Here is an 11,306-nt window from a genome sequence, read left to right as displayed (position 1 = left end):
TGGGGGCGAGGGGTGGAAGAGCCTCTACTTTCTTAGTACACGTTTCTTATCCCAGCCGTGCCTGCTTCTGCACCATGCTTTGCGCACAGTGTGAACAGCAATGCCAACGAGACGGGGAGCACTGTTCTGTACAACTTTATTTCAAGCTCTCGCTAACTATTTTACAGCAGTTCCTGGGCGTTCATTACATCACGCTAATGTAGTCAGCAAAGGCCTGCGAAGAGTCCCAGGTGTTGCTGACCACGCTGCACACAGCTCTGAGCCGCCGAAGAGCTTCTTGCGCTGTTGCAGCATCTTGGTCCAACCAGTTCTGAAAGAGGCGGAGGTGGGTAAACGTGATCTGCCCGCCTCGCTGCAGGATGTGGCTCTCCAGCTTCTTTGCAAACTCCAGGAGCCCGTCCGGCTTGATGCAATTTGAGCTTTAAGGGGGTAAAACAAAGAGTAAAATACAGTTAAGATCTTAGGTGCCTACAAGTTAAAATTCATTTGAGGAGGAAGAGTGTACTTATTCTCAAGCATCACAGTAATAATGGTAGGCAGTAGATACTAACAGCTTGATTGTATCCGATGGAGACAGGTCATGCATAAGAGCTGGTTATACTCCGCCTCTATAAAGGGCAGAGCTGTTCTGTCCATTCTCCCACCAGCTGGCAAGCAATTGAACAAGCATGGTGTTTTTGTCATTAAACTCATTCCTAGCCATTTAAAACTGGGGCTTAGATGCTCCACAATGAAAGACGTATTTCTTTTTCTTCCCTTACGGTGTACGCAGGCATACCTACCTTTGAGAATGCTCAAATCCTGGGTAGCGGCAGCAAGGTGTTCCCTAAAACATAGTCTTAGTTGATGTGGTATCAGCTCAGCTAGTGAACAGAACGAGGCTCAGGATTTACCCTGCTGTTGGAGCACTGAAGTTTGTTTAAAAAGGGACGTGACGGGAGAGTACTATGGTTGAGGCCGCAGCATACCTGACGTCCAACTGGCAGATGGAAGAGGATGAATCTTCAGAGAAAATGTCAGCCAAGGCAACCAACCTGTGATTCCCTAATGATGGGAAAACAAATGACATGTGAAGCCGCAACCACTGAAAGCGTCGAAGGAAGGAGGAAGGCGCAGCACCAAGGGACTTAAACAGCTTCAGCACTGGCTCATTACTACTAGAAACAGGGCTGCAATCGAACACCTCCAAACAGCAAAGTGTGAAAGTCACTATGAAAGTTGGGCTTCACACTGGGGGCCTACCAGTGAGAGAGAGGTTTGATTGACATTACAGGTCCATTGAGCCATTCAATTCCTCATCCTCCCTACACCTTTAACTGTTACCTGAACATTACTAAAGCAAAAAGGTCCTGTCGGAAATCATTAAAGAAACCTGTAACTTTAGAAAACTCTAAGTTGCATTGAGTAAGCCGATGCAGTTGCTTTAAGAGGCAGAGTGTCTGCATAGTACACCTGGCTAGAGCTAGTGCTATCAGCTTTATTTCTAGCTATTCTAGACTCAGGGCCTTAATCTTCCACATCTGGAATCTCACCTCTGTCAGTGGCCAAAACCTAGCGCTTCACAGAAAGGGGGGAAAAATCCCATCATGCACCTGGATAATTGTGCAATGCAGCACATGGCTGAAATGCCCTATCTACCTCCATGAAAAATACTCATTCCACAAATACCACTGTTTAACAGCTGTTGTGTGTTTAACTCAGTGGTAGAAGTTGGTCAGCAATGGCTCTGACTACTCTCCTGATAGTTAGCTGTCAGGGAGCTAGTGTAAGGGGATGCCCATATAGTTGCATTGACAGTACATACCAAGTCTGTTTCCAGGCAATTTGAGGCTCTTCAGAGTTGAATTTCTCTTCACTATTTTGATTATGTTGGATAGAAACTCAGTGGTGCAGCTTTCAAACAGCCGGCAAAAGGAAAATGTAATTTCTACCAAAAAAATACACACAGTGATAGATGTATCTTTGGCCTCTCTCACCACAGTCAGTAAATTTATTTATTTACATATTGCAGATTGCTTTGGGGGACCTGTTTAAGGTGCAAGAACTGAAACCATCCTTGCTAGGTACCTAGTTACAACATGCTTAAAATGAATAGTGTAGGCAGGACCCTCAATGGTGTTGTTAACCTGGGTAAAACCCTGATCATATCCCTCAGTTATGTGACCTGATTATAAGGTTATAGCACCATGCATGTTATGTCTAACAGCCACGACCGTAACTCAGTTGTTTTGCACTGCAGACTGGCTTCAGAGCTTTATCGCTCCTTAGTCACAACCCAGGTATGTTCTCATCCCCCCTGCCCACCGCCCCCAAAAGTCACACATCCCATCTCCTTCCCATTCCTGAGAGAATGAAACTGTCGGACAAATCCTGTACTCCCTAGGATCACACACTGACTCCAGCCTCAGCCCCACCAGCAGTCTGTGGTGCAGCCCCTGTGGGTGGGCGGGTGTTTGCTGTACCTTGAAGGACAGGGTCCTGCAGCAGGAGGAGAACTTCCTTCTGGTAGTCAGCAAGGTTCACATCATGGAAGCTCAGTCTCTTCAGGCCTGGATTACACTCTGCAAGACGGACAAAACCTTACTGGTCAGGTATCGTGTGCCTGTGTGTCAAAAGAAATGTGCTATCTGCTAATGAAATCCCAACCACACAGCTGGCTGTCCTGGATAAATAACAGCTCACCATTCACAGTACTTAAACTTACAAATTTAGGGCCAAATTCTGCCTTCAGATTTCTGCAATACAGTAACTCCCAACTCCCCACGGTAATTTTCACTAAAACAAAAATGGGAAGAAAATCCCTGCCGCCTTTTCCATTTTTCTGTGTTCGTGAATTGCGCCAAGTGTGTGCATTGTAGAGACGAGTAAAAATTTCAAAAGCACTTAGGTGCCTAATTCACTTTTGAAAATGGGACTTAAGTATGTTAGGCACTTTTGAAAATTTTACCTAGCACGTACAGTCCAAAGCAACAGAAAAGCAAATGGTTAGGGCTCTAGAAAGGCTCTGCAGAGACAGCTATGCCAGTATAGCTAGGCTGGTGGAGCCCCCTACTGGAGATACAATTTATACCAGCATAAGAAGATCTATCGATAAACAACCTCGGGCATAGCTGTGTCTACACAGGGTTTTGCCAGCGCTGCTATTTCAGTCAGGGGTGTGGAATTTTTCACACCCCTGAGTGAGACAGCTATGCCCACAAAACTTTGTAATGAAGACCTGTCCCGCGAGACAATACAGGTGGCAGAGGAACAGGGAGGCTCCTAGACAAGCTGCTCACAGGAGACCGTGATAGGTTTTGTCCAAGAAGCTCACTGCACAGTTTCATTGTGTTACCTTTGAGTGCCTGCAGAAGGAGCCCAAACTCCAGGGGACAGGAAATTGTAGCACTGTCCAGGGACAACTGCTGGAGAGACCTTGAGGCTTTCAACACAGGCAAAAGGAGACTGGTCTGCAGAGGTTCTCTGGGGAATCGGATCTCTAACTGTTCCAGGCAGCTCTCTAAAGGGAGGGGGGGAAATGATGTTTGTTGGCAAATGCTTTCTCTCAAAAATGTTTGATAAATGCATTTGGTTCCCAGAGGAACTAAGTCATCCACTGTACCCATCACCAGTGTCTGGGTGCATGGAAGAGTAATGAATATATAGACTTGGGGTAAAATTTTCCTATGTGACTTAGGCATCTCAGTCTCATTGATTTTCAGTAGGACTTATGCTCCTAAACACCTAAGTCACATTTGAAAATTTTATCCCCTTATCCACAAATAGCTGAATCAGCCTTTCATTCCAGGACACAGTTCTTCACAGATCCCATTCAAAGCCAAAAGCCTGTGGGTTGCTCTACACTTAAGTTATACCAGCATAGCTGTGTTGGTCAGGGGTTTGAAAAAAACACACCCTTGACTGACATAGTTACACTGACCAAACCCCCAGCATAGACGCAGCTGTGCTGACATAAGAGTGCTTAGCTGACATCATTCAGGGAGGTGATATTCCTACACTGACAGAAGAAGAACTTCTATCAGCAAAGGCTGTGTCTACACTAGGGGGCTATGGCAGCAGAGGCCGTACAGTGTAGACATAACGCCCTGAAGACCAACAAATCTGTTGAAAGAAATGGAAATGGGTTCCAGAATCTGCAGTCCCTGACCTGCTACAGCACTCAGACATGGAAATCCCAGGGCTTAGCAATAGCCTTGCACTTGATCTCAGCTATCATGATGGTGAACAGAGTTTTTTTTCTGACTGACACCAGCCAACCTATACAAGGCCTTATATATCATAGTCAATAGCATGAATTGCACACACAAGTGAACAGGAAGCCAGAACAGCACAGCAGATCTGGACCACACAGGTAAGCAAGCCAAAAGCCAATTTCTGCACTGACCATAGGTTCTGCCTGGCCTTGTTAGGTGCTGATGCGTTTGGTATTTTACATGACACAATTAAAGACGTTCTGTCCAGGAGCCCTAAAAAGTTGTGCCACGTCAGAACATACAACAGACTGGAGGTCACAATCAATCTGCAGGTGGAAAATTGCGGCGAGGTCTGACTCTCAAAGGAATGGTCACAATCACCTAGCTAAAAGAAAAGGAGGACTTGTGGCACCTTAGAGACTAACCAATTTATTAGAGCATAAGCTTTCGTGAGCTACAGCTCACTTCTTCAGATGCACGATATGCATCTGAAGAAGTGAGCTGTAGCTCACGAAAGCTTATGCTCTAATAAATTGGTTAGTCTCTAAGGTGCCACAAGTCCTCCTTTTCTTTTTGCGAATACAGACTAACACGGCTGTTACTCTGAAACCAATCACCTAGCTAAGTGCAAACTGGGCCAGGACTTAAGCATCTTACCCTGTGTGCAAAGGCGGTTGAACTTACTGCTTTAAACAAAGAGCAAGATCTCATGTACTAGTCAGCGTCTATAGTCTACCTGGAATTTCTGCCTCTGAGCTCGAATGCCCTTCTGGCCTGTTCCCCTCCAGCTGGTTTTTGAGATCAAAGCTGACCGAGAGCGTGTGAAGGCGGGGGAAGGCAGTCAGGATGGACCGAACAAGCTCCACCGAGGGGATGTATGAAAACACGTCACTCACACGCACCACATGGAGGCTGCAGTCTCTGCGGTGAGAGAGGGCCCGGAGCCCAGACAGGATGCAGAAGATATTAGCGCCCAGGCCTGAAACCAACATTTCAATAGCAAGCAAGATGGGTGTTACATACACAGAGAGAGCAAATAATTCAGCAAGGCTGGAACAAAGACACAGCCTGTATCACCTGCACCTTTCTAACAGATCCCAGCATTGGACTGTGGACCGGTTTCCCCAGGGAAGAGGTAGAAGCCATCACTTTAGCAATTTAAAACTGGACAATGCACTAGACAAATTACAGGGAACAATCCTGCACTTCAGGGATGGATTAGATGGCCTCTGATTAGTAAAATATGTGATTAACTCTAGGCAATGTCTTAAGAACTCCAGAGTCTTTCATACATATTGACAACATCAGATATAAAAGATTGACTAGGACACTTTGTCCATTTCCACTAGCCAGTGCAGAACTCTTATCAGCAGGGCTTTATTCAGCCCAGTGCAATGTTCCGAGCTTCCCACAATTCCTTTTGGGAACTATTCTATAATCTAAGACTCTTATCCTGTAACCTGCCCCCACAGAACTCCACTGATTTCAGTAGAGCTCAGCATGGGTGCAGGAATCTGCCTGCATGCAAAAGTCTGGTGGATCAGGGTCTATCAGACTTCACCATTAGGAAGTTATCCTTTTGCTCTGTTTCACCCCCACTACTCCTAGTTAGACTCATTTGTCCCTTTAATCTGATGGGTTTACATCCCAGTTCCTTCTCCAAAGTAAAGTTACCATAAATGTACATAGGAACAAAAAATGTTACAGGATGTTTTTACTCTGCAGTGAAGAATCCCCTCTGGACCCCATTAAAATATTAAACCCTTTTATTATTAATTATGGATAATATAGTGGTGTCTAAGGGCCAGCCAAGAATAGGGCCCCACTGTGCTGTACACAGTAGAAGGTCTCTGTCCTTTTCTTCCTTTCCCTTCTCTCACTGCTTGTATCATCTTCATTATAGTCTACTTGCATCATAGCACGTTTTCCTCGAACACAGACACACCCCTCTCATATTTTAAGCCCGATTGCTGCTGATCAGCTTTCCCTTGCTTTTTTCCCTACTTAAAGAAAGCCTTGCATGGTTTGAAGCGTCCTTGCTACCTATATTTTCAGGGTGAGCTTAAGAGTGCCCAATGATGTCTGTTCCACCCAACCAAAATTTCAGTGCAGATCTTAGCAGTTTTTAGAAGTTGGCTTCAGTCAGAAACCAGATTGTCAAACACGCCTGAAATTAAAAGCTCTGTTATTACTACTAACCATTGTAAGACAGAACCAGCTTTTCTAAAGATGCCCAAGAGCTCAGCAGGTTCCCCAAAGCTCGACAGGTGTCCCCAGTCAGAGGGATGGAGAACAATTCCAGCGTGGATACACTTCGGAAGCGGCATGCTGCTTTCAGAGGAAGGATTCCGACAGATCCTCCTTCCGTGCAGCCAACACCCTCAAAGCTAGGCGTGTCTGCTGGGGAAGGGGCCCAGCCATCAATGCTTTCCCCTTCCTGGGCATTGCTTTCATAGAGCGACTCTGCCGTCTCCTCCTCCTCCCTAGCAACAGCGAAGACAAAATCATAAAGATCTTCTGCATCCGCACGAGCTCTGCGGTTTCTCCTGGTGCAGCGGCGCTTCCTCCCCACTGCCGTCTTAAACCGTCTATAGGGCTTTCGGAAAGCGGGGCCAACCGAAGATCTTTTTGGTAGGGAAGGAGAAGACTCTCCTTTAATGTTGTAATACTCAGGGGGCACCTTGCAGCTTATACCTTGACATGGTAGGTTGTGCAAAGGATGGCTCCCCAATCCGCAGAGCACTGGAGTTTTAACAATGCCACTACTGCTCCTGGACAGTTCTATAGATGCTTGAGAGTCAGGATCAGCGTCTTGAAGCACTTTGGCTGAAGCAGTTTGGGCCTTCTTGCTTCTTGACTCACTATCACCCCACTGGACAGTCCCTGATTGTTCAGCAGATCCACAGCACAGCTGAGTTGACTCTAGCAGGGCATCATCCTCTTGAGTTAGCAGGCCTTGGGTGTCCGACTCCTCTCTGCAAAGACTGCAAGGGCTGCCCTGGTGCACAAGTGTCTTACCTGGGTGCCAAAACCCGGCACTCATACTCAGAATGAGGACTAAAAGTACTTTATCGGGAACTGGCCAGGAACACATGGATACCTGGCTGACAGCTCCATGGTGGATCAGATGATGAAGCAGCAAACTTAGTGAATGTCTAATGGACAGATCGGAGGTCAGCAGATGACGGAACTTCAAGGTTCTCAGTGAGCCAGCCAGGTTTTCTAGCACTCTTTGGTTGGGCTCAGCAGTGAGCTCTGCTACCCCCTGCAGCATGTTACAGATGGTGAGCTGCGTAACATGCCGCGAGCTGTGGAGTAGGGGTGAAAAATGGCGGTCACTCAGGCGCTGATCTGAAGAAACATCCAAAACTCCATGCAGGACATTTGAGAAGAAAGTTTCAAGGAACTTCTTCCTCCAACTTGTTATGTTCTGTAATAAAATCCCAGAATTAATGGATGTTATCCTCATTTAAACAAGGACACACTGGGAAAGAGGGAGTGGACTTTCACCCTAGGATGCTAATTCAGATTCTATCCAGGTCAGTAGTGACCATAAGCTGTTATCATCTGACAAAGCGTTTAGTGGCTTCAGTCAACATCACAGAAACCACCACTGCCACTAGTTTCCCAGTTGTCATCAGTCTCTGTAGAGGTTAAGGATGTGCCATGGAGACTCAAATACCCTCTCATCCCAACAGGCAGTCCCTTCAGGAAAGTTTGGGGGAATATTGGCGGTAAACAAGTTTATACTGCCACAACCTGTGCCGCATGGATTCCATGTTGCAAGGCAACATTTGACACCAGCTAAAGTTCTGATCCTGAAAAGTACTGTAGTCCGACAACTGGCGTTGAAGGTCTTAATTAAAATCAGTGGGAGGGCTCAGTGTATCAGAATCAGGCTTACCAGACATATTGTACTCCCTAATCCTTCAGGGTTCTAATTCAACAGTTTATTCCCCATGTGTCTTTACTCCAACACCTGCACAGCAGAGACTTTACAACTGGGGGTAGCACCCACACAGCAACAACAGAGACGGGGCAAGAATTTTAAGGTCAGAAGAGACCTTTATGGTCATCTAGTCTGACCACCAATATAACGCAAGACACAGAACTGCACCAAGTGGCTCCTGCATCAAAGCCCATTATTTCTAGCTGAGCTAGAACATCTCTTTAGACAGAAATCCAAGATTGATTTACAGACAAAGCGAGGGAGACTCCACCATGTTCCTTAGTAAATTTGTTCCAATGGAGAGTTACACTCACTGGTAAAAAATTGCACCTTATTTCTACTCTGAACTTGTTCAGCTTCAGCTTCCAGTTGTTTGATCTTGCTACGCCTTTGTCTGCTGGATTAAAGAGCACTCTACTATGAGAAATCTTCTCCCCGAGCAGGTACTTATAGACCAGGATCAAATCACCTCTTAACCTTCTCTTTGTTAAACTAAACAGATTGAGCCTCTTTATTTTCTCACTCTAAGGGAAGTTTTCCAGACCTCAAATCATTTTTGTAGTTCTTTTCTGATCACTTTCCAATTTGTCAACAACCTTTTTAAAGTGTGGACATCACAACTGGACACAGTAACACCATACACAGTGGGTACAACACCTCTCTATTTCTACTCAACATTCCCCATTCTTATATATCCAAGGATTGCATTTGTTCCCTTAGCCACCACATTACACTGTGAGCACACGTTCAGCTGGCTATCAACCATGGCCCCCAAGTCCCTTGCTGAACTATGCTTTCCAAAATACAGTCCCTCATCCTCTAAATGTGACCTACATTCTTGATTCCTAAATGTAGGACCTTCCTAGAGTGTAATAAAATCAGAGTAAAATAAATTTATTTTCATCCCAATTCCATGCACGTTCATTGTGAGGCCCAAAATGTACAGCGCACATGCATACACTCCAGCAGTGGGCTTCATCCTAATATATTAAGCCCACAAAGTGCTATAGCATCCTTCTGGATGAAAAATTATATATAAGTACAAGATAAGGTGTTTTATGGAACATTTTGAATACCAGGGTGACATCCTAATCCCCGATCCTGTAAATATTTACACGTGTTTAACTTTAGACATGTCAGTAGTCTCACTCAAATCAATGGAATTATTCACGTACTCAAAGTGAAAAATATGAATAAGTGTTCGCAAAATTGAGGTGTAAACTTTGTGTCCTTTCTAAATTGGTCCATCAGCAGTTTTCCAACTCACCTCTGACTTGGATGGTCTGATTTTCATCACATCGTTCCAGAGTTTGTGCCATATGGGCTGGGTTGAGAGTCCTGAAATACAAACAATTTTACACCAAATCCTCTATCTCAAAAGATTTATTCAATTTTCCCTTCTTGGGTTTCACAATGATGTTAATGTAAAACAAATAAGGTTAGAAACACGAGTCATCAAATACTATTTTTTGGAGAACATTCAGGGCACTAGATCGATACTGATTTAAAAGAAATAAGACATTTTATGTTTGCTAAAGAGGCACTATGTGGTTAAAATAATATTTTAAAAGATATTTAGTACAAAAATAATCTTTTCCCTGTTACCTATTACATATCAGATTGTTATTCTTTTAGTTTTGGTAATCTAATTAATTATTATAAATTAATTAAAACTTTTCTGTACTAATCCTGCCTATGTACTTTTAGTATTCCTCATTTTGGACACTAAATAATAATTTTCACTGTTGAATACTTACATAGAAGCAAAAAGCAGCAAAGTTTGGATTACAAATGTTGCAGGTAGTGTTATTATTTACAAAACTATTTCCAGTGGAATTTAAACAACCAAATATACTAAGTATTTCTTGTCTTAGGAATTGAAAATGTTATTTTTAGAAAGCCAAAGTTTGGGATGAAATTTGACTTGATGGTGTCTTTTAAAAACTATACATTTGGGGATTTTCACTGAATTCTCATCTATTTAAACAGACTGTATGTAACAGATACCATCAGCCCTTTTAAATAAGATTATTATTCATCAGCCATGGTTGGCAGTGATCAAAAATCATTATCTTTAATGCTGTTCAGTGTTCTATAAGAAATGTATTTGGCATTCTAAATCCAGTTCCAATTAGGGAAAACGTCCACACCAAAAAACTTCTCATAGCTGATAGTAATTGCTATTCCTTGTTAACAGTTTCAGCGGAGAGGCCCAGAACCAAATGATCAATGGAGACCAAACAACCCTTCAACTTTAGAGAAAACAGTTTTATGAATAAAACTGACCTTTTTTCACAGCAATGTCCTCAATCCTTTCCAGGTAATAGATATTAAGCAAAGGCAGGATGCCCTGGAGTATCTGTCCAGGAAGTGCTTTGGGGTGGGGGAAGAGAACAGATGCAGAACACGTTATAAGTCTGGGAGGCGGAAAAGGTTTAGAGAGACAACAAAATAAAATGGAGACTGAAGTTCCCACTAGGGTAACACTTTGGTCCATGGATTAATGTTCACCTAAATGTGCATTTTGGCACTTGCACTTCAAGCAGAGACAAGAACCCATCACCACTGTGCCCCATGTCCAGGTTGGTCCAGTCAGGTTCCACAGCGATGCCTTCCTCACAAAGACCCTAGGGATGGGGATGCCCTGGTAACTCTGGGGCACTCAGCGCTCAATGTGCTGCCATCACAGATGTCACATACCTAACTCAGCTCCCACCAGACACGCTGCATTGGAAGAAACCTGGGACCCCCGCCCACTTCACCACCAAGCACTTGCGACATCCCCCAAGTTGGGACCCGCCCCCAACACACACATATATACTGGGACTCGCCCCCCCTCCCGCAGGCCCCCCACTGCCCAGGACTCAGACGATCCCGCCCCAAACTGCATTAGGACAGACGTGAAACACCCCCCATTGCAGTGGGACAGGCCTGGGACCCCCGCGCCCCCCTTACCCCAAACCTCTCTCTCCAGGGTCCCCATGGCGGAGCTCACCACCACCCCACTCAGCTCGAAGAGGCTGGGGGGGCTCCCACCAGCGGCCCCTCCCTCCGCCCGGGCCTCCATGGCCGCCGCCGCCGCCCTCACTCAGACGAGCACCCTAGGGGCGGGCTCGCCGCACAGAGAGAAGCAGCGCCGGGCAGCGCCGCCATCTTGGGAGGGT

The 11,306-nt window shown here is 45.1% G+C and overlaps 1 protein-coding gene across 5 annotated transcripts; it reads right to left on the bottom strand.

Moving 5' to 3' along the window:
* Nucleotides 1–119: 119 nt before the first annotated feature.
* On the bottom strand, nucleotides 120–11,294 carry LRRC41 (leucine rich repeat containing 41). Of its 5 annotated transcripts, none has more exons than XM_073357826.1 (10): nucleotides 11,098–11,294; nucleotides 10,429–10,515; nucleotides 9,410–9,480; nucleotides 6,393–7,623; nucleotides 4,930–5,172; nucleotides 3,335–3,499; nucleotides 2,463–2,561; nucleotides 1,805–1,927; nucleotides 969–1,044; nucleotides 120–419 (listed from the first exon to the last, which is right to left on the bottom strand). In XM_073357826.1, exons 1-10 carry the CDS (start codon nucleotides 11,207–11,209, stop codon nucleotides 185–187), a joined length of 2,442 nt encoding a protein of 813 aa, XP_073213927.1. In that variant the 5' UTR covers nucleotides 11,210–11,294; the 3' UTR covers nucleotides 120–184. The 5 variants fall into 5 exon arrangements, 4 of the variants coding, with proteins under 4 accessions (XP_073213927.1, XP_073213928.1, XP_073213926.1 ...); XM_073357827.1 differs by lacking the exon at nucleotides 11,098–11,294 and adding an exon at nucleotides 10,654–10,942; XM_073357825.1 differs by lacking the exon at nucleotides 11,098–11,294 and having other exon boundaries at nucleotides 10,429–10,942.
* Between the last annotated feature and the right edge of the window lie 12 nt (nucleotides 11,295–11,306).

Source organism: Lepidochelys kempii, chromosome 8 (assembly GCF_965140265.1).
Source record: "Lepidochelys kempii isolate rLepKem1 chromosome 8, rLepKem1.hap2, whole genome shotgun sequence".
Taxonomy (NCBI): Eukaryota; Metazoa; Chordata; order Testudines; family Cheloniidae; genus Lepidochelys; species Lepidochelys kempii.
The sequence above is the reverse complement of the archived record's forward strand: the minus strand, read 5'-3'. Positions and strand labels throughout refer to the sequence as shown.

Coding starts and splice junctions, on each gene's coding strand:
- LRRC41 (XM_073357825.1), bottom strand. CDS start 10,639: ATGGACCAAAGTGTTACCCTAGTGGGAACTTCAGTCTCCATTTTATTT. Junction 2,562..3,334: donor CCTTCTGCAGGCACTCAAAG/GTAACACAATGA, acceptor TCCGTCTTGCAG/AGTGTAATCCAGGCCTGAAG. Junction 1,045..1,804: donor ATTGCCTGGAAACAGACTTG/GTATGTACTGTC, acceptor TCCCATCATTAG/GGAATCACAGGTTGGTTGCC.